The 22,715-nt window shown below is 26.9% G+C and overlaps 5 protein-coding genes across 9 annotated transcripts in view; 3 read left to right on the top strand and 2 right to left on the bottom strand.

Moving 5' to 3' along the window:
• Positions 1 to 4,146: 4,146 nt before the first annotated feature.
• Positions 4,147 to 4,875, top strand: LOC105368453 (uncharacterized). The gene has a single exon (XM_011507465.1). The coding sequence runs from the start codon at positions 4,147 to 4,149 to the stop codon at positions 4,873 to 4,875; it is 729 nt and encodes a 242-aa protein (XP_011505767.1).
• A 3,427-nt stretch (positions 4,876 to 8,302) lies between these two features.
• On the top strand, positions 8,303 to 8,970 carry LOC105368452 (uncharacterized). The gene is made up of 3 exons (XM_011507463.1): positions 8,303 to 8,518; positions 8,575 to 8,734; positions 8,821 to 8,970. The coding sequence occupies exons 1-3, from the start codon at positions 8,303 to 8,305 to the stop codon at positions 8,958 to 8,960; spliced, it is 516 nt and encodes a 171-aa protein (XP_011505765.1). The 3' UTR covers positions 8,961 to 8,970.
• A 5,606-nt stretch (positions 8,971 to 14,576) lies between these two features.
• Positions 14,577 to 16,473, bottom strand: LOC105368137 (protein FAM50 homolog). 3 transcript variants are annotated; one of them, XM_011507073.1, is made up of 6 exons: positions 16,367 to 16,473; positions 16,285 to 16,288; positions 15,170 to 15,846; positions 14,947 to 15,101; positions 14,761 to 14,873; positions 14,577 to 14,694 (listed from the first exon to the last, which is right to left on the bottom strand). In XM_011507073.1, the coding sequence occupies exons 3-6, from the start codon at positions 15,819 to 15,821 to the stop codon at positions 14,577 to 14,579; spliced, it is 1,038 nt and encodes a 345-aa protein (XP_011505375.1). In that variant the 5' UTR covers positions 15,822 to 15,846; positions 16,285 to 16,288; positions 16,367 to 16,473. The 3 variants fall into 3 exon arrangements, with proteins under 3 accessions (XP_011505375.1, XP_011505373.1, XP_011505374.1); XM_011507071.1 differs by lacking the exon at positions 16,285 to 16,288; XM_011507072.1 differs by lacking the exons at positions 16,285 to 16,288; positions 16,367 to 16,473 and adding an exon at positions 16,179 to 16,277.
• Positions 16,474 to 19,780: 3,307 nt separating this feature from the next.
• Positions 19,781 to 21,542, top strand: LOC105368136 (putative peptidyl-tRNA hydrolase PTRHD1). Of its 3 annotated transcripts, none has more exons than XM_011507069.1 (3): positions 19,781 to 19,873; positions 20,925 to 21,111; positions 21,372 to 21,542. In XM_011507069.1, the coding sequence occupies exons 2-3, from the start codon at positions 20,926 to 20,928 to the stop codon at positions 21,540 to 21,542; spliced, it is 357 nt and encodes a 118-aa protein (XP_011505371.1). In that variant the 5' UTR covers positions 19,781 to 19,873; position 20,925. The 3 variants fall into 3 exon arrangements, with proteins under 3 accessions (XP_011505371.1, XP_011505370.1, XP_011505372.1); XM_011507068.1 differs by having other exon boundaries at positions 19,781 to 20,217; XM_011507070.1 differs by having other exon boundaries at positions 19,781 to 20,227.
• A 990-nt stretch (positions 21,543 to 22,532) lies between these two features.
• The window catches only part of LOC105368135 (collagen alpha chain CG42342), a 113,646-nt gene continuing 113,463 nt past the window's right edge, over positions 22,533 to 22,715 (bottom strand). The window contains exon 24 of the mRNA XM_011507067.1: positions 22,533 to 22,607. The gene's annotated coding sequence lies outside the window, so the exon portion shown is untranslated. The remainder of the gene's footprint in view (positions 22,608 to 22,715) is intronic.

Raw genomic sequence — 22,715 nt, 5'->3', positions numbered from 1 at the left:
CAGGTACATCTTTATATTAATAAATAAACAAGTCACATCTCTCTCTATTGTCGATCGGGCACACTTACGCTCTCTCGAACTGATCCCTCGACATCGTACAGGCCCGCTAGCACAAACAGGGCACACTAGCGCTCGTCCGAAGAACACTTCGGAGCCGTGCAGGCCCTGAACAGCTGACGCAAGAGTCACTGTGGTTCACACACATTGGTGACACATGACCAACACAGATCGACTAATAGACTCTACAGATACGGATTATCAAATCCTCCACGAATTAGAAATACTACTTCTAATTGTTTTTCCTGTGACTAGATTCTACTGCTGTCCCCTTTACATAATTAAAGACATAATTGATTACATAATAAATTCCATTTAAGATCTGACACCACATCAAGTATAGCTGTTCATCAATCAAGCATACTTGATTCAACTACCATCTTCTCATGCTGCCTCACAAGCATGATTGACTGACGACATCAGCTGACATTGACAACATCAGCATAACCTCAAAGCAACACAGTAATATCCATAGACGCTTTCATAGCATAAGAATTACAAGAACACATCTTTTGAATAATCCAACAGAATTATTTATTTCTACACAACAGTGCAATATTATTATAATTGTTTACACTCATTAAACCTTGTTTTAAAATAAATATATTATATTTTTCAGCCTTGTCCGTTATTGATTTCCTTTAAAATTATTCTGCCGAGAGACTAATCCACTGAACTATTGAATTGGCAGTTCGAGCCATAAGCTAACCCTTTAAATCCGAACACTAATACAATAATTTTCTTTTCAATTGAATCTCTATTTTCGATTGAAGTTATTTGATTTCAATCAACTTTTCAAAAGTCTCGAGAATTACATTCCTTTTTGTTATTTAAACCATTTTTTTTAATTTATTTTTATTTTCGTGTTTTTTACCATACATACTTTTATAAGTTTATTTGAAATTAGCAGCTACGTGTTTCTATCTTAACTATTTTACATGATATTTTATGTAAAAGAGTTTCTTCTATTTATGTGCTATAGTTAAGATTTACGATTTTGTCCCAACCGTATTAATGATATCTTTCTTGAGAAAACTTTTCTTATTCACTTTTAATATTAATTCGAAAACTTTTTTCAGTTATGTTCGTCTTGAACTATTTTTTCCTTTATTGAGATAATTTTTCAAAATTTATTTTCTATTGATTTATCAATTTATTTAAATTTATTTCTAGTCACATCTTATTTGTGATTCATCGTTATTTTGTGCAGTTATTTATCAAAAACTAATAATATATGTCTGATAAATAAACATTGAAAATCTATTCAAATATGAGCAGATATATTTAATAAAAAAGTTAAAGATTCGAAAAAATATTTTAAAACCAGTTGTTACGGATTGCAGTAGTTTCTAAGCGGAATAAATAGTGGGATAGGTATAAGCACGAGCATTTGTTTTGTAAAAACTGACTAACGAATTCAAAGAATGCTTATAACAGAAAAACTCTAATATACTACTATAATTCCAAAAGTAATAACAAATGAACTCTACGAGGCTATGCCCTGTTTACGTCACGACAAATGTCGGCATAGCAACGATCACCTATGCAATTTCAACGCAGCTTGTTTATACGAGAATATTTAAGGAGCTGCACATGACGGTCTCGTCCTCTTAATAGTTCGATCAAGCAATCATCAAGATCAAATTATTGTTCTACAAGTCAACGCCGTTTACACAGAGATCGCCTTCAATTCACACAAATCGCCTTCTTACAAGTCAAATACCACTTACATAGAGGTCACATCCAATACACAACGATCTATCTCCACACACGTCCTTACGTACCATCAAAACTGAAATCAACTCCACACACGTAAGCTACGCTATTACACATGTTCTTACGAATCACTAAGACACGACTCCGTGAACTAAGTAAGCATCAATACCAAAACCACGGCATCATTGCCATTCATCAGTGACGTCATACACCAGCGCCCCACTCAATCATCTCCAGCTCATCGGTAGCGGCAACTACAGCATTAATTCTCCTCAACAGTGACGTCGTACACCATCGCCCCACACAGGCCTCTCCAGTTCATCGGTAGCGGCAACGGCAGCATCAATTCTTCTCACCAGTGACGTTGCACATCAACGCCACCACCCAGGTCTCTCCAGAGTATCGGTAGCGGCAATCGGTGGCGTCAATCACGCACCATACCACAAGAATACACTTATAAGATTATCATCACTTACACTATCTGAAGAAACTCTCACCTATTTATTCTATCATACACTCATTCCATATTCATAGATTATTAACTATTCATTATTTATTATATTCAATAAAAGGGAAAATCAACTCATATAAAGGCAGTATTAATTTATTGCATTGTCCATTCCACTTGCTAGCAAGCCTCCCTTCACCATCTCAGGGAAGCGTTTTTAGTCTGATCTCAGACATTTTGGTCCTTCGAGCCGGATAAGTGGAAATCATTGCATACATCAAATACTACCAGTCGTAAGGATAATAGTACTGTTCGCAGATCATTGACTACGAGAGAGATTCTTCATCACTGTAAGTAAACCCTATCGCTTCATCATATCAACATGTCTACACAGGACAAAAAGGAAATTAAGGAGTCAGTAAGTGTCACTACGCGCAGCGCGAACAAAGAAAAATTGACTGGTGAACTAATTATGACTGCCCAATCACAATGAGCCTGCATCAAGACCATGCAAAGACTGATTGACAGCCTTAATGCAGACAGAGCAACTATAAGCCTGCCCGAAGTATTAGCAGTGAAAAATAAAATCGACGAGACACACAACAACTTCATGATGGATCACAAATCCATAGTAATTAGCTGGCCAGTGTCAGGCGCAACACACGAGTACTTCACAAAGAACGCCATGACAGAAGAGTCCATCTGGCACACCAAAGCCATGGCATTAATCATGAAATTGTCTCAAGAACTAGGGGCGACAACCACCAGCACACCAAGTACTTTAAGTGCCGATGACGGGATACTGCCAGCAGGAGCACGTGGAGTAACGTATCTCCAAGATATCCCTATTCCCAAATTCGATGGAAACTATCTTGCATGGCCCGCCTTCAGAGACTTGTTTCAATCCTTAATACTTAAAAGCACTAAATTAAGCGAAGTTCAAAAGTTATACAACCTGCGGAACTTTCTGCAAGAAACACCCGCAGAATTAATATCAGATATGTCTCTACAAAACGAGTCGTTAGAACCAGCTTGGCAAATATTACTAAAAAAATACGATTCACCACGATTCGCTCTGAAGGCGCTCATTACACAAGCTATCACCATCTCGTCATCAAGAATAAAAGGAACCCGGGAAATGTCAACACTAATGAGCAAAACACGCAGCCTACGAAGATCACTAAAGCATCATAATGCCACAAACGTATGGGACGCACTACTACTACATGTGACATTACTACAATTAGACGAACAAATAGTAACAGACTGGGAAGAAACACTAGAAGACAATTCATATCTAATGTTTGAAAAATTTGATCAATTTGTAATGACAAGACTGGAAGCACTAGAAAACGTGACAATGATAAACACACAAGGAATCCAATCGCCAACAAAACAAGATCAGCATCATACACCAAAAAAAAAGATTCGTAAGAATGTGCCAATCATCCTCCACACACGATTCATCAAGTTGGACTAACAGGACAGACTCAATCCTAGAATGCTTCTACTGCAAGGAACAGCACCCCAATTGGACATGCAGCAAATTCAAGCAGCTCACTCCCTCTCAAAGACTGGACACAATTAAAGCAAAAGGGTGATGCCATAATTGCCTGGGCAATTATCTGCTAAGGCCATGCACAAGCAAAAAACGATGTTACATATGCCACGAGGGACACCACTCATTACTACATGAAGTACCAGACACCACATCAACCAACGTTCAATCACTACACACCACATGACTAGACAAACCACAAACCAGTCTAATCGGGCGCCAACAACCAATCACATTATTAGCCACTGATGTAGCCAAGGTGATCATACAATCAACAACACAATAAGCCCGGCTGCTCATAGACACTGGTTCCGAAATCACACTCATTACGGAAAGATTGGCACGACATCTTCATGTGAAACCTAGAATGTCAAAAATACTTGTACACGGAATCGGCAGGACTTCACCAATACAACCACTAGGGACCATCACCTTCACTATACAATCATTGCGGTCAAAGGAATCAATTATTGTACATGCTCACATACTCAAATCCCTATCCATACTTCTACCTCCTCATGTCCACCCACAATGCACATGGCCTCATATCGAGGGATTGCCATTAGCCGATAAAAATTACGCCAAGGCCAGACCGGCAGACATCGTGTTGGGAGCCGATTCATATGGACAAGTAATGAAACACAACATTATCAAGTCCTCACCACACCTACCTATAGCACAACTGTCAATATTCGGCTGGGTGGTTATTGGACCAGCCGGTAACTACACTCACACTGCCACATCAATGACCATAACCACGGAAGAACTGGAAAACAGCCTGCAAAACCTACTATTGCGATTTTGGATAATAGAAGAAATACCATGGGAACCAAGCGGCCAACTCAATCCAGATCAACAGCAGTGTGAACAATATTACATCGCAAACCAATCACGAGTAAGCACTGGAAGGTATAAGGTCAAACTCCCCTTCACAGAATCCCCTGAAACACTTGGAGACTCATACATCGTGGCCCATCAATGCCTGGTGCGCCTACAAAAACGATTCACAAGGGACAATAATTATCGCACACTATATGTTCAATTCATGACAGAATACGAGAACATGAATCATATGCGAAGACTACCAGCAAACTAGCATTCCAACAAGAGGGCGTACTATATGCCGCACTATGGCGCAATAAAACCGGACAGTTCTACGACTAAGTTAAGAGTCGTCTTCAACGGATCAAGCCCATCCTCAACTGGACGATCATTAAATGACATAATGCACACCGGCACAAACCTAAATCCAGACATTGTAGATGTATTAATTTGGATGCGCAAACACAGGTATTTATTCTCCACAGACATCACAAAGATGTACCAACAGATACTGGTCCACCAAGACGACTGGGATCTACAGCGAATCCTGTGGATAGAGGAACAGGGCAACGAAGTCATCTATCAATTAATCACTGTCACATATGGAACCAGAGCGGCTCTATTTCTAGCTGTACGAACACTCCTTAAACTCATCCAAGACGAAGGAGACAACTATCCACTCGCTGTACCCCCCATCAAATACGGAAGATACGTGGACGACATCTTTCGCGGTTCGGACAATCCTAGTTAACTAGTGGAAATAGCAACAGAATTAAGGGACTTCTACATGGCGGGCGGATTCGCATTAGCAAAATGACACTCCACCAACGAAGAAGTAATAACCGCCATTCAGGCACCGCCGAATTCGGAACAGTCTGTCAACTTGACCGAAGATGCCACCAAAATTCTAGGGCTACAATGGAGACCCAACGAAGACATCTTCTCATTCTCAACATCATTGACTCCCCAAGCAACCACCTCCTCAAAGCGCACCATTCTCTTTGACATTGCAAAATTGATTGAACCATTGGGATTCGCATCTCCCGTAATAATACGAGCAAAATTACTACTCCAAGAACTATGGTTCCATTCTGTTGGATGGGATGATCCGCTCCCAGATCAAGTTGTCAATCGATGGCACACCATCAGAAGAGAATTACAAACACTAAACGAATTAACCATACCTCGGTGGTTCAAAACAAAGGAAACATCAAATATAGAACTACATGGATTCGCTGACGCCTCGCAACTAGCAGTGGCTGCCGTCATTTATATGGCAATATACAATGAAGACAATAAACCTACAGTAACATTAATATGCTCAAAAACAAAGGTAGCACCACTCAATAAACTAACAATACCTAAGTTAGAATTAACTGCCGCATTACTACTATCAAGACTCACCATACGCATCAAAACCTCACTAAATCTAAGGATAAGGGTAACACATCTATGGACGGACTCGCGAGTAACCCTGACCTGGATCAAGGCTCACCCATCACGATGGAAGGAATTTGTGCGCAACAGAGTCACACAAATTCAAAAACTCACAGCAGAAACACAATGGAGGTGTGTGCCCGGAACTTCAAATCCAGCCGACTGTGCATCCAGAGGACTCACCACCCAACAACTCAAAACACACCTTTTATGGTGGACTGGTCCCCCATGGACAACAACTACAAATTCGTGGCCAACACAACCCATTGACAAAGAATGCTACCAGGAAAATCAACTCATATAAAGGCAGTATTAATTTATTGCATTGTCCATTCCACTTGCCAGCAAGCCTCCCTTCACCATCTCAGGGAAGCGTTTTTTGTCTGTTCTCAGACAGCAGTTATTATAAAATCTTCTCGATAATTATTGTAAATTCATGCAAACACCAAAACTTTTACTCAGAGTGGAATATAAAATAGTTCATTTTATATAAATGTACTTAGTTTTGTTTTGTTTAACAAAAATTTATATAATTATTAGGGAATTCTTCATTTAATATCTTCGATTTCAAAAAGTTTCATTTATATACTAAATTTTTTAATTATTTTACTTAATACCGCAAAAACTTATTATGGTAGTAATCAAATATGTTTCAGATTATTTTGATACTGTTATACTTTATTTTTCAATAATCTCATTGATAAATTTTAAAAGATTGTTAGATATAATTGAGTTTTCATATTATTGCAGCATTAGAGATTTTTTTAAATTCAATTATTATTAATTATTTAAAAATTAGTAATATTTGAAATTACTAATTTGCAAATATGCAATAATTATTATTATATTTTACATAAGAATATTAAATTATGACAGTCTTTTATATGTATTTCATTCGATATTTTAATTTTCTTAGTAATGTTTTTAACTAAATTAACTATTTTCATGATTCAAGAGTTTATTTGTTAAATTCATACATAAATGATTATCTATTTTATTATAAAAGCAATAAATATTTTTGAGAATCTTTTTTTATCTAATAACATTATTTAAATAAATATAATTAAATCTATTCACTATTGTAAAAGTTTCTTTTAATTTATAACATAATAAGTCGTTTAAAATCAACTTTTATGCAAAAATAAGAATGTACTAAGAATAAACTATAATATATCTTTTATCTAATAGTCAAATAACATCTGAAACATTTGATAAAATGATTTTATAATATATATTATCATAAACTAATGCATTATATGTAATATAAATAAATGCCATGGGTTTAATAGAATTGCAAACGTGAACCAAGTTAATATACATATATATATATATATATATATATTAGTATTTGGTTTGGTAATTCAAAAGTGAATCCTATAAACTTATCTATATATTCCTTAATTACAAGTTGTAATATCGTGAAAATTTACAAACACGCTAGTACTATAAAAGTATTTATTTCCCCCAAATATTTAGTTTATTATTATATGTCATGTTTATTATACATTTGAAATGTAAACATATTTTAAATCGTGCCTTATAGGTTATATTTATATTTTAAAATAAAATTTTTATCATTTTTATTGAAAAAAATGTCGAGAAAATCGAAAGATTATTCAAAGTTCAGTAAACGTCAACGAATTTCTAATTTTTCAAAATATAAAATGATAATGAATAATGATAATAATGATAATAATGTAATGTTAAAAAAATCTGTGACAAATTCTACATCTCCATCTATTATTAGAATTGTCCCTAGTAACAAAATAAGTATTGTTGGAAAAAATTCTGTTAAAGCTTTCATTGTAAAACGCTCAAACAATGTGAAAGTAGAAAATATTCCATCGACTAGTCATTTAGAATCAGGTACATACATATATAAATATAACTTAGTAGTTACTTTAGTTTTATTATTTTTATTGTATTTTAAGACCATGCACATATTTGTAAAAATGAAAATTTATATTATGATAAAAACAAATTTGATGATTATGATTATGTGATAAATGATGAATCAATTAATACAGAATATTGTGATCAAACAATAATACAAGTTAAAAAATCTGAATTATCAAAAGGACAGATAGGTATTATCTTCTTCAATAAATATAAATAAAATTATACTTATATTATTTTTAATTTATTTACTTGTTCCAGAAAACAATACTTTAATTATTCCAGAAAAAATAAATAAAATACACTGTAAAACATGTTGTTGTATGTTATATTAAATTATGGGATTTTTTAAATACATATTTATCCACATGAATTTAAGAATTAATATTTTAGGTTCTTGTAGAGAAACACTTAATATTATTTTACAAAAGCAACAAGAAATATTAAATTATTTGAAACATGGTCAATCATTTATGCAGCAAGAAAGAAAATTAGATCTTTTACCTAGTATGCCATTTAATGATATAAATGACTTTCTGGATTTTGATGAATCATTAACACATGAAAATGTGCAGGATCAATTTGTAAGTTTTATTTAAAATATTTTTAATGTTTTAAAATTAATGCAAAGTATTTCTAGATAATAAAATTAAAAAAATTACTTGTCAGTACTGAACAAAAATCAGTTTCAAATATTATGTCTAGTATCATGACAAATGAATTATGCAGAATTATTTCTTGGATTGGAATAAAAAATACAATTGCATTTGGAACTACTAATATGGTCAGCTTAATTATAGGTTAGATTGGTTAATAAATTGCATATTTATATAAATAAACAAAGGGTAATTTTATAAACATTTGCAAATATGCAAATTTGTTGTAGATTTGATACAAGAGCATCATCATCTTAATATAGATAATGGTAAAGCTCGTATTGCGGAGTGGCTTCGTAGATGTGGAGATAGAATAGGTAATGAAATTAGAAAAAATAGAAAAAGAGTTCAACAAGGATATTCTACTTAATAAATATAAATACTACTAATATATATATATATATATATATATATATATATATATATATATATATATATATATATAATATATTACTAGTAATGCAAGAGTAAAATATTATAATAAGAAATTTTAGAGAAAATTAATAATTTTATAAAAAAAGTATGAATAAGATAATCTGTATACTATATTATATATTGAAAATGTTTTTTGTAAAATATATTGTTTTATTTATAAACAAATTTTATTTATTATTATAATTCTAAAATTAATACTATATATTCATTTTAAATAAAAGAAGCATATATTTTTATTTAATAAAATATATCACCACAAAATTGAATATTTTATGTATATACATTCATATATATATATATATTTAAGTATATTTCTAAATTAGATAATGATTTATTCAATTAATCTTTCATTTTATTAATTTGCTTAATAAAATGAATTAAGAAGTTTTCTTCAAATTACGTTATTGAATAAACCACCAAAGATAATTAATTCTTTTTGGGTATGTTTTTTTATATGAATATTGGATTTTATTTTATACTATATTATTAATTATTCTTTTAGTAATATTTAATTCACCCTAATGTAATAATAGATGGTTGAAAATAAAAAAATTTTCTTCATATATAATACTTACAGATTTTATAAAATATCTGATTTGCTCAAAACCTAAGTTATTTAATTCTAACGCTATATCAATTTCTAAAATATCAAACATCTTATGTCATAAAAAGTAAGTTAAAGATTGTGAATCACAATTTTATAATATTCAAAAGTAATAAAATGATCATATCAAGATTATAGAACTTTTGAATTGTGTATTAAAATTGACAATATATTAATATATTGTCATTTTACTACATTCAAAACATTAAAATTCAAGTCTACTAATTATGGAATTATATAATTAGTTTTATATAGTTATAGAATTAATTATTACAATATTACATAGAATTATATAATTAGATTTAAAAAATTTGTTTATCTAACAAAAATATTTTATTCGCAAATATATATATATATGTGGATTCAATATTATTTTGGATTTTCTTGATTATGTTTCTTTTCTCATATTATTTTCAACAATAATTGATGTATTATTGATTATTGATTTTAAACATTCAATTTTAAGCGAACTTGTTATAAAAATAAGAATGTTAATAAGATTGTATAGACCAATAAAAATAATATTCATTGGTATTAACCAATACTTATGCTATTTATGGAGTCATTGAAATATAATTTAATTTAATTACTCTTTCATAAACACTAATAAGCATACTAATATTAATATTGAGGTATTATCATATTTTCTCTAAATAACACAACAGCTATGCTTTAGCTATACTTCAGTAACATAAATCAATATAAAAATAGAATATGCCTGTTCAATTGATAAATTTTTATGTAATCCTATATTTTAAAAAATACTTTATGGTTTTTTTTAATATTAGAATAATATAAAAGTTTAGTCAAAACCAATTGGTATAATAAATATGTGTATCAATTTAAAATATTGAACAAAATGGAGCAACAAAGAATATAGCAGATATGGATTTAAAAAAATGTGGTCTGAAATCCTAAAGGATAGTAAGAGTAATAACTGGATGATTAGTGTTCAGTAAGATTAATAATGCTTTTGTTTTGTTTTATGCAATGAAATATCTAGTATATAAATATTAATAGCCTTTTTATATAAAAAAAAATAAATATCCAATTTGATCTATTTATTATTTTCGAATAATTGAAATTGTTTAAAATAATCTACAATATACAACAATAATATTTTAATTTGTAATGATTTCTATCATAAATTATATTGTTGAGATAGTATGTTCAGCTTATTATTATGAGTAATGCTTACATAAGTCATCAGGTTAATTTGCTTTCTTTATTTACTGCCGAGTTTTCAAGTTCTAAATATTTTTTGCTTTTTTCTTTCAATTGCCATGAGAAAAAAAATCAAAGCACAAATTACTGTTTTTGTAATTTACTTTATCTTATAATCAGGATGTTAAAACAGAAATATTGTTTATAATCTATATGCGTGATAATTTAATTTATCTTTCTTTTTCCATAATAAAAGTATTAGCTATAAAGGCCTGTTAAGACAGAAAAGAATGTCAATCCTTTTGATTATATTTGCATGTATATTAGTTTGGTGGAAGAGTAATGACATGCATGTACAGACATCTACGCAAAATTTCTGAAGTATGCCAACTTGCATTCATGTATTTAATATATCAGTTTGTAACTTTTAACAACTATTAGAAGTTGTACATCAATAACTTTGTCATATCATTTTTATCTTTTAAAATATCTATGTAATAATTTAAAAAACTTTAATACACTTTCGTTTAAGAAAACATTCAATTATATTATATTCTTAATTTATGTACGACTTTGCATTACTTACTAATAAATTAATTTTATAATATACAAATAAAGAGAATAACAGTGCTATATTATATCATCCTTTATAAAATTTTTATTAGTAATATTGTAAATGTTCGAAAATGTGTGATTTTCTGGCTCGAATTGCCGCCCGCCCTTGTGGATTCTTAGGCAGGAGTGAAATGGAAGGGGTTTACATTAATACAGTGTACGCTTCTTCATTTAATATGGTTTATTAAGTTTATTCACAATTACATTGTTGTGTTGGAATTATGTGATGGAAAGGTATATACTATGCTCAATCACGTTGATTCAATTGCTTGAACTGATTCTGTAGTGAAAAGTATATCTACACAAGATGTTTCTTGATTTTGTTGATTTTGTAAGAATCAGCAACTGATTATGCACACTCTTATTAATGAGTATAGTTGTGATATATTAATAATATCATCATGCTAATCTTGTAAGGATTAGCAACGATTTATGCCTTACACTTGGTTTAGTTACAGAGAAACAGTAGCCTTTACCTGTTCTGTGTTGAACCACCACCATCACGGATGCTCCGTGTAGCTGATTAGTTTCACTATTTTGGATGCTCCGTGTAGATGAATCAACTGCGGTCTAGCACTTTCTTGATTTGAACGGGACAGTGTCAACTCCTTTATCTTGCAGTACAAGACAATAAACGCGTCTTCCTTCCTTGATGACCTTACCTTGAGAATACCTAGCTGACTGACTAGCATGACTCACTGGCTTCCTGGCTGAAGAACTATAAGCGCCGTTTTGTTATGTGCTTGCTTGAAATATCCACACGGCAGCTTACTTAGCTGGCAACAATGCATAAGTGCTGCTATGCAGAAAATATTGCAGAGCGTTCGAGTCTAATGCTTTAGACGTTACGAGAATTCCGGGAAAGCATAGCTTTAAAAGGTAGAAGAATTTCAACCTACATTGCTATGCGGAGACCAGATAAACATTATAGGACGCTAAAAGGTAAAGCTTTAGAATATTCGAGAATTCTCGGAGTCAAGTGTTTACAAAATTAGAGAACTAAGAGGCCTGTTGTACATTTCCGAGAGCCTAAGTTCTTGGAAAATGTTCCAATTCCGAACAGTAAATAATTGCCGAATACATAAATATATAATATGATAGAGCTTCATTGAGCGTTTATAGAGTTTGTGTTTTAAACTAATAAACAGACATTTGTATAGACATAATGTAGTTAAAACCATGAAATAATTATAAATTGATCATAAATCGACTTATTTTATAAGTTTATTATATAACACAAACTTTTAGTTTTGAATAAATCGTACCTAATTTTATAAGTATTAATTTTTAAATATTACTTCAGAAATAATCTTAAATAATGGTTCTTTAATCTTTATTAACTTGAAAAAAGAATACTGTGCTTTTAATTAGAATGAGAGAAAAATATGAAAAGTAATTAGAAAGAATAACTATAAACTTTGAAAGTATAAAATTTGAAAATTTAATTTCATAAATTCAAAACAAGCAGTTTATAACAATAAAATATATAAAAGTAAAATTAAAAGCAGTCTATTTCATAATATGAGAATACCATGGGTTTCTGTGGTTAGGCCAGACTTATTAAAATTAAATAGTATAGTGTCTATGAAATCTTAAATTATAGGTTTATCTTAACAAAATCAGATGCATATAATAGAATTTGATTGTCAAAAACATTAGAGCTTATGAAGTTTTCCAAACTGATAAATTAATTATCATAAAAATGATATATTAACAGACTGGTAACAAATTAATACAAGATATAATTAAGATAAGACACATCATACTGTTCAATCATCAGAAATAAATGATCTCAAGTAAAATTTGAGGTTGAGATTAGTAAGCTGAAGAAAAGAAATATCAACCTGAATTATTAAAATAAATTTATATTTTTCTTATGCATCTGTACTTTATAGATTCCGACGAATTTTATATTAGGTAGTAGTAGTGTAGAGAGATCTGTTATTATACACATACATATCACATTATAAATGGTGAATTGTGGTTTGTCATAGATCACTACCACTACGACATTGATTTTTAGATCATTGATGTTTCTTAGACTATGCAATACATCAAAGCTGTATGATATACAAATGCAATATATCTTAAATTTAAATATGAGAATGGTCTATATCATTAAAAATATATGAATTATAATAATTATATTTTTCAAAAACAATTGTAAAATAATTACAATTAGTAGGTACTGTAACAAAATGATCTATTACATATACATATTTTTATAATTTCTAAGGTAATACAAAATATTGTATAGTTTTACAGAGTTTGAGTAGTATAAAAACTGTTTATAAACTATATATAAGAAAACTAAATATCATAGAAAATGTATAAAGCATGGATTTGTCTTTAGAAAAAATATTTATAAATTGTTACCAAACATTTTAAAATATTATGTGGAATCTATAAAATAATCATGCTTAATACATGTTCGTAATATATGATAAATACATGCTTCATAATCAGATATAAATATTTTGTGTATGAAAATAATAGAAAACAAATAAAGTAGATATGAAATAGTTAAAATTAAATTGATCCAAATAATGATGAATTTTACAGATGACATTATAAAAAAATAATATTTCTTAAATTCTATTATTAAAAATATTAGTGTAGAGTGTAATTAAACTTATTACTATAAAAATATATTATATAATTATTACAATACATTTTAAACAAACTAAAAAAAATAGATATTTTCATTCGAAATTTAATTAAATTTTATTTTAATTTTTTTATTGAATTTGAAAATTAATGCAATATGTTTTATAAATATTATTTTATAATTTTTTTCAAGTTATTTTTATCTTTGTAGTTCTTTTATATATAAATAAACACACTTAAATATTTTTATACTTATATTTTTCTCTATTGTCAAAATCATTAATTTTCGTAGAAAAATTATTATTTTATAAATATATTAAGAATATATACATTTTTAATTAATTTGATAAAATCGTTAAATTTTTTTTTTATAATTATAATTTTTTATAATAGAAAATTAATTATTTTGTAATTGTTATGATAGCATTATTACCCTGATATGAACAGTTTTTTCTTTGTTTAACATTTATTCATAATGTTCTTTATGGTAATACATTTAATTAAAATTTATTCAATATTTTATTTACAATAATTATTTTAAAAAATTTAATGAGATATTCGTTAAACTTTTTCTTTTTTAATTTTATCAGAAATTGTGTATTTATCATATATTTTGGTAGGATCATATGGTTCCCATCGACTAGCTGGAAATATATGTTTATTTCTTTCATACCATGATCTGAAATAGTACAATTATGTAAATATCATTAAGTTTTATCTTTGAAAGTTAACACATTTTGCTTACCGAAGTAATACTTTTCCTGCATGGGATTCTTCAGTCTCGACAGATGCATCAGACATCATTCTAACATCATCATGTACATCAAAAGTGAAAAGAGGCCCACTTTTTCCTCTTGCCTTTATTAAATAATCTCATTGATTTTCTGCATTATAGTACTTATTGATAAGAACATATTTTATCTTATAATACCTTAGTTACAATGAAATCATAAAATGTGTAGTGATGTGGAAGAATTAAATCTTCTTTCACATACATTAACTGATCTGCCATTACTGTTTTCAATTCACTGAATTCTTTTCGTAATACTTCTAAACATCGTTGAAGAAGCTGATAAATTGAATTACCTACCAATTGTATAAAATAAAATCAATTAATATATATGAAGAAAATAAATACATATCCAAATAATTACCTTTTTTCATTGTAACACTACGTCTGTGCCCAGATCCATCCCAATAACTGAAAGTAATTTCAATTTCTTCTTCTTTAAGTGCATTTTGTTTTTGGGCCCATTCTTGTCTAAGTTCTTCTCTTAATTTATTTTCTTCTTCCTCTCTTTCTCTATCAGGTAAAAAACTTGTGTCAACATCTGGATTTTTTTTAATTTTTTTTATTGCAAGTTCTAAACATTCAATTGATTTCGTTTTTCTTGTATTTGAATCTTCTTGAAAATTATCTTGTTCTTCCTCTTCATCTAAATTAAATGATAAAGCTTGAATTTGTTTTTTTTGTTTTGTTCTTTCTGCTTGTTTAGCAGCAAGTGCTCGTTCTTTTTCCTGTTCCTTTTCTTTTTCTTTCTGTGCTAACTTTCTTTCACGTTCTTTTACAATATTTTCTTGTTTTGCCTTCATTTCATCCAAAGTAACTAAACCAATAGTAGAAGTTTTAAGTTGTTGCTCAACTGCATTATAATGTGTCGCAAATTTATTTTCTATATTGTGTATTTTTAAATCATTTTCTATTTTTTTTTTTCGAAGTTCAATTTCTTGTTGGGCTATTTCTCGTTTTTTCATCAACTGCATTGCTCTACCAGCTTCACTTGCAGCTCCTTTATAATGAGCCATTGTTTACAAAATAATTCCTTCAGTTCTGATAATATAAAAATATATTACGTTTTATTTTATTACAATATTGTATGATATTGCAACTACATACTTGTCTTATACTTAAATATTAAATATAAGACAAACATGTACACAAGTGTATAAGATTTATAATTAGTGTACACAAATCGTTTAATTATGATTTTTTATAAAATAATTTAAAACAAAATATTCTAAATTTAAACAGGTTAAAAGGTTAGTGAAGTAAAAAATAGTTTTCTTGTTTTGATTAATTGTATAACCTAAACCTTTGTTAAAAAATATTTCGTACATGAATCAATCGACAAAGTTTAAATTACAGAAAAATAAATATATTACGTTTTATTTAAGAACCTGTTCAACCTATTGCTTTTGTATAATCGACTATGTAATTTTAAAAAAATTAAAAACTTTAAATTTAATATAAGGTACTATACTGTATTACATTTCTAAAATAAATAAAAAGAAAATTAATTGGAATTTGAAATTTAATCTTAAAAATTTTTAATTTAATATATTGTACAAACGTAATTTCAACAGCAATTTTTGTTAATTTCCAATTGTGTATAAGCTACTATATCAAAGATTTCAAACAGTACAAAGATCATTCATAACACACGCCATTAATATCTAGTTTATTAGAATTGAACTAAATTATCGAAAAATGAACAGAAAGTATTAGCTCCAAAGAAAAAGCATATTCATTACTATATCTCAAAGCATAATAATTATATATTAAATATTTAATTATATTGATTAAAAAATCAATAAATCTTTTAGATTTTAATATTTAATTTGCTTCGTTTCTACAGAAAAGAATTTTTAAAGATTTTAGTCTAATTTATATAAAATGTGAAAATAATATATTTTTTCTGAATTTAAATTTATGATATTTATAGGTAAAAATGTTAAATTCTATTTATTCATTTATCAATGAACTTTTTAAATCTTGCATATATTTGTTCAACGAATTTTATACAATTAATAAAATAAAAATACGATGTAAGTTATTAAATATTTTTTCAGATACATTTGTATTACAAAATTGTTGTTGTAAAATATTTATTTTTGTCATAAAAAATAGTAATAGTGTAATAAATATATTCAATTAGTCTTCTAAATATAATTATACAGCTTTTAGAATAAAGAAATAAATATTTAAACAGGCCTTTCATTTTTTAAGTTTTTATATTGTATATGTATAAGTCAAATTAGTCCATACTAATTATATTATAATATTCTTAAATTTATAATTCAATATATTCAAGTATATTCAAATAATTTCATATAACACAAAAGAAACATTTTTTTCGGTAATGTAATTGTTAAAATCAAATTGTCTATCTACTACTTTTGAATACGTATATATTTTTTATTTTCTTAGGAATAGTTTGGCTTATATTTATTTGATTAATAATATAAATTGAAAATAATTTATTTAATGTTTTGTTAACAAAATTTTTCAATATTTTTTTATTCTAATTACAATTCATGTAATATAATAATTATTTGTTGAATCGTTGATATAAATATTCGATGAAATTAAATTATTGAATTTTAACGTAATTTATTACTAACCTAATTTATTTATACAAAATATATTAATTTTAATAATAATATTTTGAAAATATTTATCAATATATTTATTTACTATAATCCTTTCACGTTATCTATAACATTAATTAACATTTATTTATATATATATATGTGTGTGTATTTTTTTTATTGTATACTTATTTGAACTACAAAACATATTTTAATTAAATCTTTATGTTAAAACGCCGTACCACTACAACTCATGTACGAATTTTTTTTGTAAATTAATGCCTATTGTTTTAATTCTCCTCTTTTGTTACTTGCTTAATTGATTCTGAATAATTGTTTTGGTTTTTCGATTTGTCAATTATATGAACCATCAATTTAATACCCTCTTCCATCATCCTCTTGTAGCTTTTATCCTCTATAAATTCGGAGTAAATTTATACTATTCTGTATATGTTCTTATTTACGAAAGATACAATATTTCTATTTATTTTTTTATACCTATGATCCTATTATACGTTTATATTTTTAGATTTTTGTTTTATTTAATATTACCCTTTATTTTGATAAATTTACTTATACGAGAGATACATGCAGCATAAATGTTAAGATATTTTAATAAGACATTAAAACTTTTTATTCATTTACATTGCTCGATTTCCTAATGAAATAGTTAGGAAGTAGAAATATTATTGATTAATTATTAAGAGTTAGTTATTATTATTAATTATTAGTATTTGATAGTATTTTTCAATGCTGTCACTAATCAGTTACTTTGTTATATGGCATATATTGCTAAATTTATTCATTTGATTTTTTCAACATGATATTTATTATAGTCCAATACTTAGTAGAGAATTTAGATTTTCGTGTACGTATTAAATAAAAATAGTAATGTTTTGAATTTTCGAATAGATTTTTTTAACATTAATCCATTTTATATTGTAAATATCATGTAAGAATAACATTCATTTATATTACCTTCAACAAAGGTATTCTATTTGTAGAAAACACCATACGGTCACGTGAAAATGATTCATAGGAACTTTATTAAATATAAAATCTAAATAGAAACAATTGTAATTATATTATTTTTTATATAATGTTACAAAAACAATAACGTTATTAAACCGAAGTGATGTCAGTTTTTACATTTACAACAATATTGTCGAGCATTGTAGGTTTGCATAAACATTTAGAAACAATAACCAAATTTCTATCTTCTCTCTCTCTCTCTCTCTCTATATATATATATATATATATATATATATATATTAAAAAATAAATAAATACATATATATGTATATGTATATTTATTTATCAAGATATATATATCTTTAGAAATAATCATAATAATTCAAACAGTAATGTTCCTTACGAGTTAGCCAATGCAAGTAATTGATAGTAGGCATCTTTCAATTACTTTCCGATATATATAAATTGTTTAAACAGATCTAAAATTTTTTCCAGACATCCTATAGTACTCAATAAATTATAATTATAATTTTTTTTAACTATCTGAACTATCATTTTACAGATTATTGATTCTTAAACATTTGAGACAAAATAATTAATAACATTATAGCTAGTATAAAAAACTATAGCCGTTAACAATCGGCTAACTCAATCACATCTAATCAAAGACAGTTCTGAAATTATTTCCTTTTAAAAGGCGGTTGAAAAAATAATTAGCTATTTTTTATTTATCATATAAAAACATTTAAGGCAAATCGATGTTTGCATATATTTGTTTTGGACCTTTTATAAATGAAAGATAAATAACTATTTAATGATAGTATTTCCTTATGCTTCAAACGAGAAAGTAAGAAAATAAAAAGAAAAAAAGGAAAGTGAAGCAAAATATCCCTTTAATGGCTGCTCACTTCAATCGTAATATTTTATTGGCAATAACCTCTTTTTAACTTCGTTTTTTTTTCATTCCTTACTAAATTATTTTATTTATATAAATCGTTTACATAATCAATAACTGATAACAATCTTTAACATTATATTTTATAGTCTATGGTATTGCAATGTACCAGAAATTGAATAATTTGTAATACGTTTGTAAAAGGAATGCATTTATTATTTGTATTAATGAAAAGCTTATATATAACGCTTATCTATAACACAACTTAACATTCGTCAACATGATGATATATGTATCAAAATAATAACAATAAGTAGAAAATAAAAAATTTTAAATGTCTGATTAAAAATTATTAATTATTTTTTTATTAGTGAATCCTCTATTGTGTATAAGATAATATCAATATACCAACCACAAATAAAAATTATACTAAACATCATTATTAGAATTATGGTATTAGAGAAGTAGAGAGATTAAGAGATTAAGAGATTAAGAGAGAGAGAGAGAGAGAGAGAGAGAGAGAGAGAGAGAGAGAGAGAAAGAGCAAGGAGAGAGTATTAAATTACGTATAATATAAGAATTGACGAGAAAAAAAGCAAGAGATGAAATGTCTCTTTTGAAGGTATATTTTCTATCGAGGTTGAATCGAAGAAACTGCTATTACAGTTGTTATTGATAAAAATGAGGATAACCATTTTAAGAATTAAAAGCTCATTGAAAGCATTTTTCAGTACATTTGTTCTCTCTTAGAGCTCGTAAAGATAATTGACTCAATTATTTAGTTTTTAAAGCAAAATAGCATCAATATTTTTAATATTTATCAAACTATAAATTTTTCAATGTTTAATAATTATAAGATAGTTATTCTTCGAATTTGATGCAGTTAAAAAAAAATAGTATATCTTTTTCTGGTATACACAATAAAGATCCAAGCTTATTAACCATTAGGATCAAGTGACAATTTAAGTGAGTCAGGGTTTGTAAAAATATTGATAATGTGTCACATTACTTTACGAATACATTATAACAAATTATTTGTTGTTTTAACAAGCGCAAAATTATTATTACCTTTTTAATTTTACATTAGAATTGATATTAAAAACAAAGTATATATAGTTGGTTAAATTAAATTAAAAATATATATTTGAATTCATTTGATACTTTTATTTATAATCAATTAAATTTAATTACAAATTTAATTAATTTAATTACAGGATTTGATGTTATACTAAGTTCAATGGAATTCAAAAAAAAATTTCTAAAAAAAGCTGTAAGAAATATCAGTTTCAACTCATTGTATCATCGCTATATTTTATTCATAAAACTTAAATTTTATTTTGAGCACGAAGTGAAGATTAATAAGTTTAAACTGTTAAAAGACTTGTTCTGATACAAAAGTTACAATTAGGAATAATAGTCTAGTCAATAAAATAACCTTTTATTTTAAAAATTTTGTTGATTCTTTAAGATTTATATTTGTATAATATTTAGATTATATATTATATATATTATTATAACATTTAAATTTAGGTAATTCATTTTGCTAATAATTTGTAACATTTATTTTTAATGCCTATATTTAAATATGTATAATTTTACGTCTTTCAATTTTAATTCATTTTTAATAAATGTAAAGTAGTTTAGTAATTTATGAAAAATTAATTTAATTTTAGCATGTCTACCATTATTCAATATATTATTCTTCGAGGAGATCTTATTAAAACTTTGGATTGGCCTGTAGGAGCAGTAATAGCACAAGCATGTCATGCTTGTACATCAGTTATTCATGTATTCCACGACGATCCTTGCACACAAAGTTATTTATTAGATTTAGACAATATGCATAAAGTGGTGTTAGAAGTAAGATTTATTATTTAATTGAAATTATATTTTACATATGTATCTGCTTTACAAAATTAAGGTAATCAAGGTACTTAAATAATTAAAGATGAAAAATATCTAATTAAAGGTTGAATATTTAAAATTGATTAAATTATATACATAAAATTTAATTTTATGATTCAAAGTATTAATAATCCTAATATTAATTTAAATATAAAAATATAATTTGGTATAATTTTAATCAAAATAGTAAAATATTAAAATGTTTTAATTTACAGACACCAAATGAAGAAACTTTAAGATCATTGAGTAAAACTTTAGAGAATAATTTAATTTGTCATAAGTTATGGATTGAACAACCAGAAAATATTCCAACATGTTTAGTATTAAAACCATATTCTAAAAATGAGGTTTATAAATATATTAAAAAATTAAATTTGTATAAATAATCTTATTTCAATTATTTTAATAAAATTAGGGATTAAAAGTTACTGAAAATATAAAACAAAATAAACTAATTAAATTTTTTTATTTTTAATGTAACATTTGGCATCAATTTATTGAAAAATTTTCCAATTAATAAAATATATTAATTAAGTCATACAATATTTCTCTTTATAATTTTAATTCTTGTTCCATTAAATTAATAATGATTATTTTATGTTTAAGTTTTCTTTCATGATACTTTATTTGTTACTAAAAGGGCTGTATTTTCCGATCATTAAACTTTATTTCTATACTATTATAAATGAAGAAATGACTAAATAACAAGTATTACCTTTTTTCATTATTTAATTATTTCTAATTATGTATTAATATTAATAATACATAATTAATTTAACATGTAATAATAATTATGTATTAATTAATTGTGTCTTACTTTTTACTATTTAATGCAACGATTATAAATATTTATTCAAAGACTAAAATCAAGTATTTTATAAATTCTTTTCTCATACTTTTATATATACCATTGTAAAATTAAATTGGATTCACATATAATACAGATTATTAATCACAATTATAAAATTTAATTTTACTTTCGAATCGTCATTTATAAACACTTTTAAATAAATATATTCTTATTATTTATTAACTTTAAATAAATACCAAAAATTTCTGAAACTATGAGTTAGCGCTAAAACACGCTACACTTGGAACTAGATTGAATATATTTTGTTTTTTCATAGAGGAGTTTATATTAATTTTACATTATTTTAATTATCAATTATTAAACTATATTTATATTGTATTTCTGTTTTGTTGTAGTATTAATATATTTTTATGTACACACACACACTATTGGCATTTAACACTGTAAGTACATTTATTTACAACACTTATTGGCAAGATTCTCCTATATTTTATTTAAATGTTTAAAAATTGTGTTGATTTCAACATGATGAATGTAATATATTAATGCAGTTTCATAAACTAATTATGTAAATGGACTGTTTTCGAATTAATCTTCATTCTTCTTCTTCAAGCCATTTACGTAAAATATTGTTCTTCGACTGAAAAAATAAAAATGAAATTTATATATATTTTGCATATAAATGTTAAAATTGTAAGTTTTTACTTTTAAGTACATTTAATTTATCTACAAATTATGATACACTTTT

The sequence above is a fragment of the Ceratosolen solmsi genome, unplaced genomic scaffold (assembly GCF_000503995.2).
Source record: "Ceratosolen solmsi marchali unplaced genomic scaffold, CerSol_1.0 scaffold6, whole genome shotgun sequence".
NCBI classification, from domain to species: domain Eukaryota; kingdom Metazoa; phylum Arthropoda; class Insecta; order Hymenoptera; family Agaonidae; genus Ceratosolen; species Ceratosolen solmsi.
This window is presented reverse-complemented; position numbering and strand designations above follow the sequence as displayed.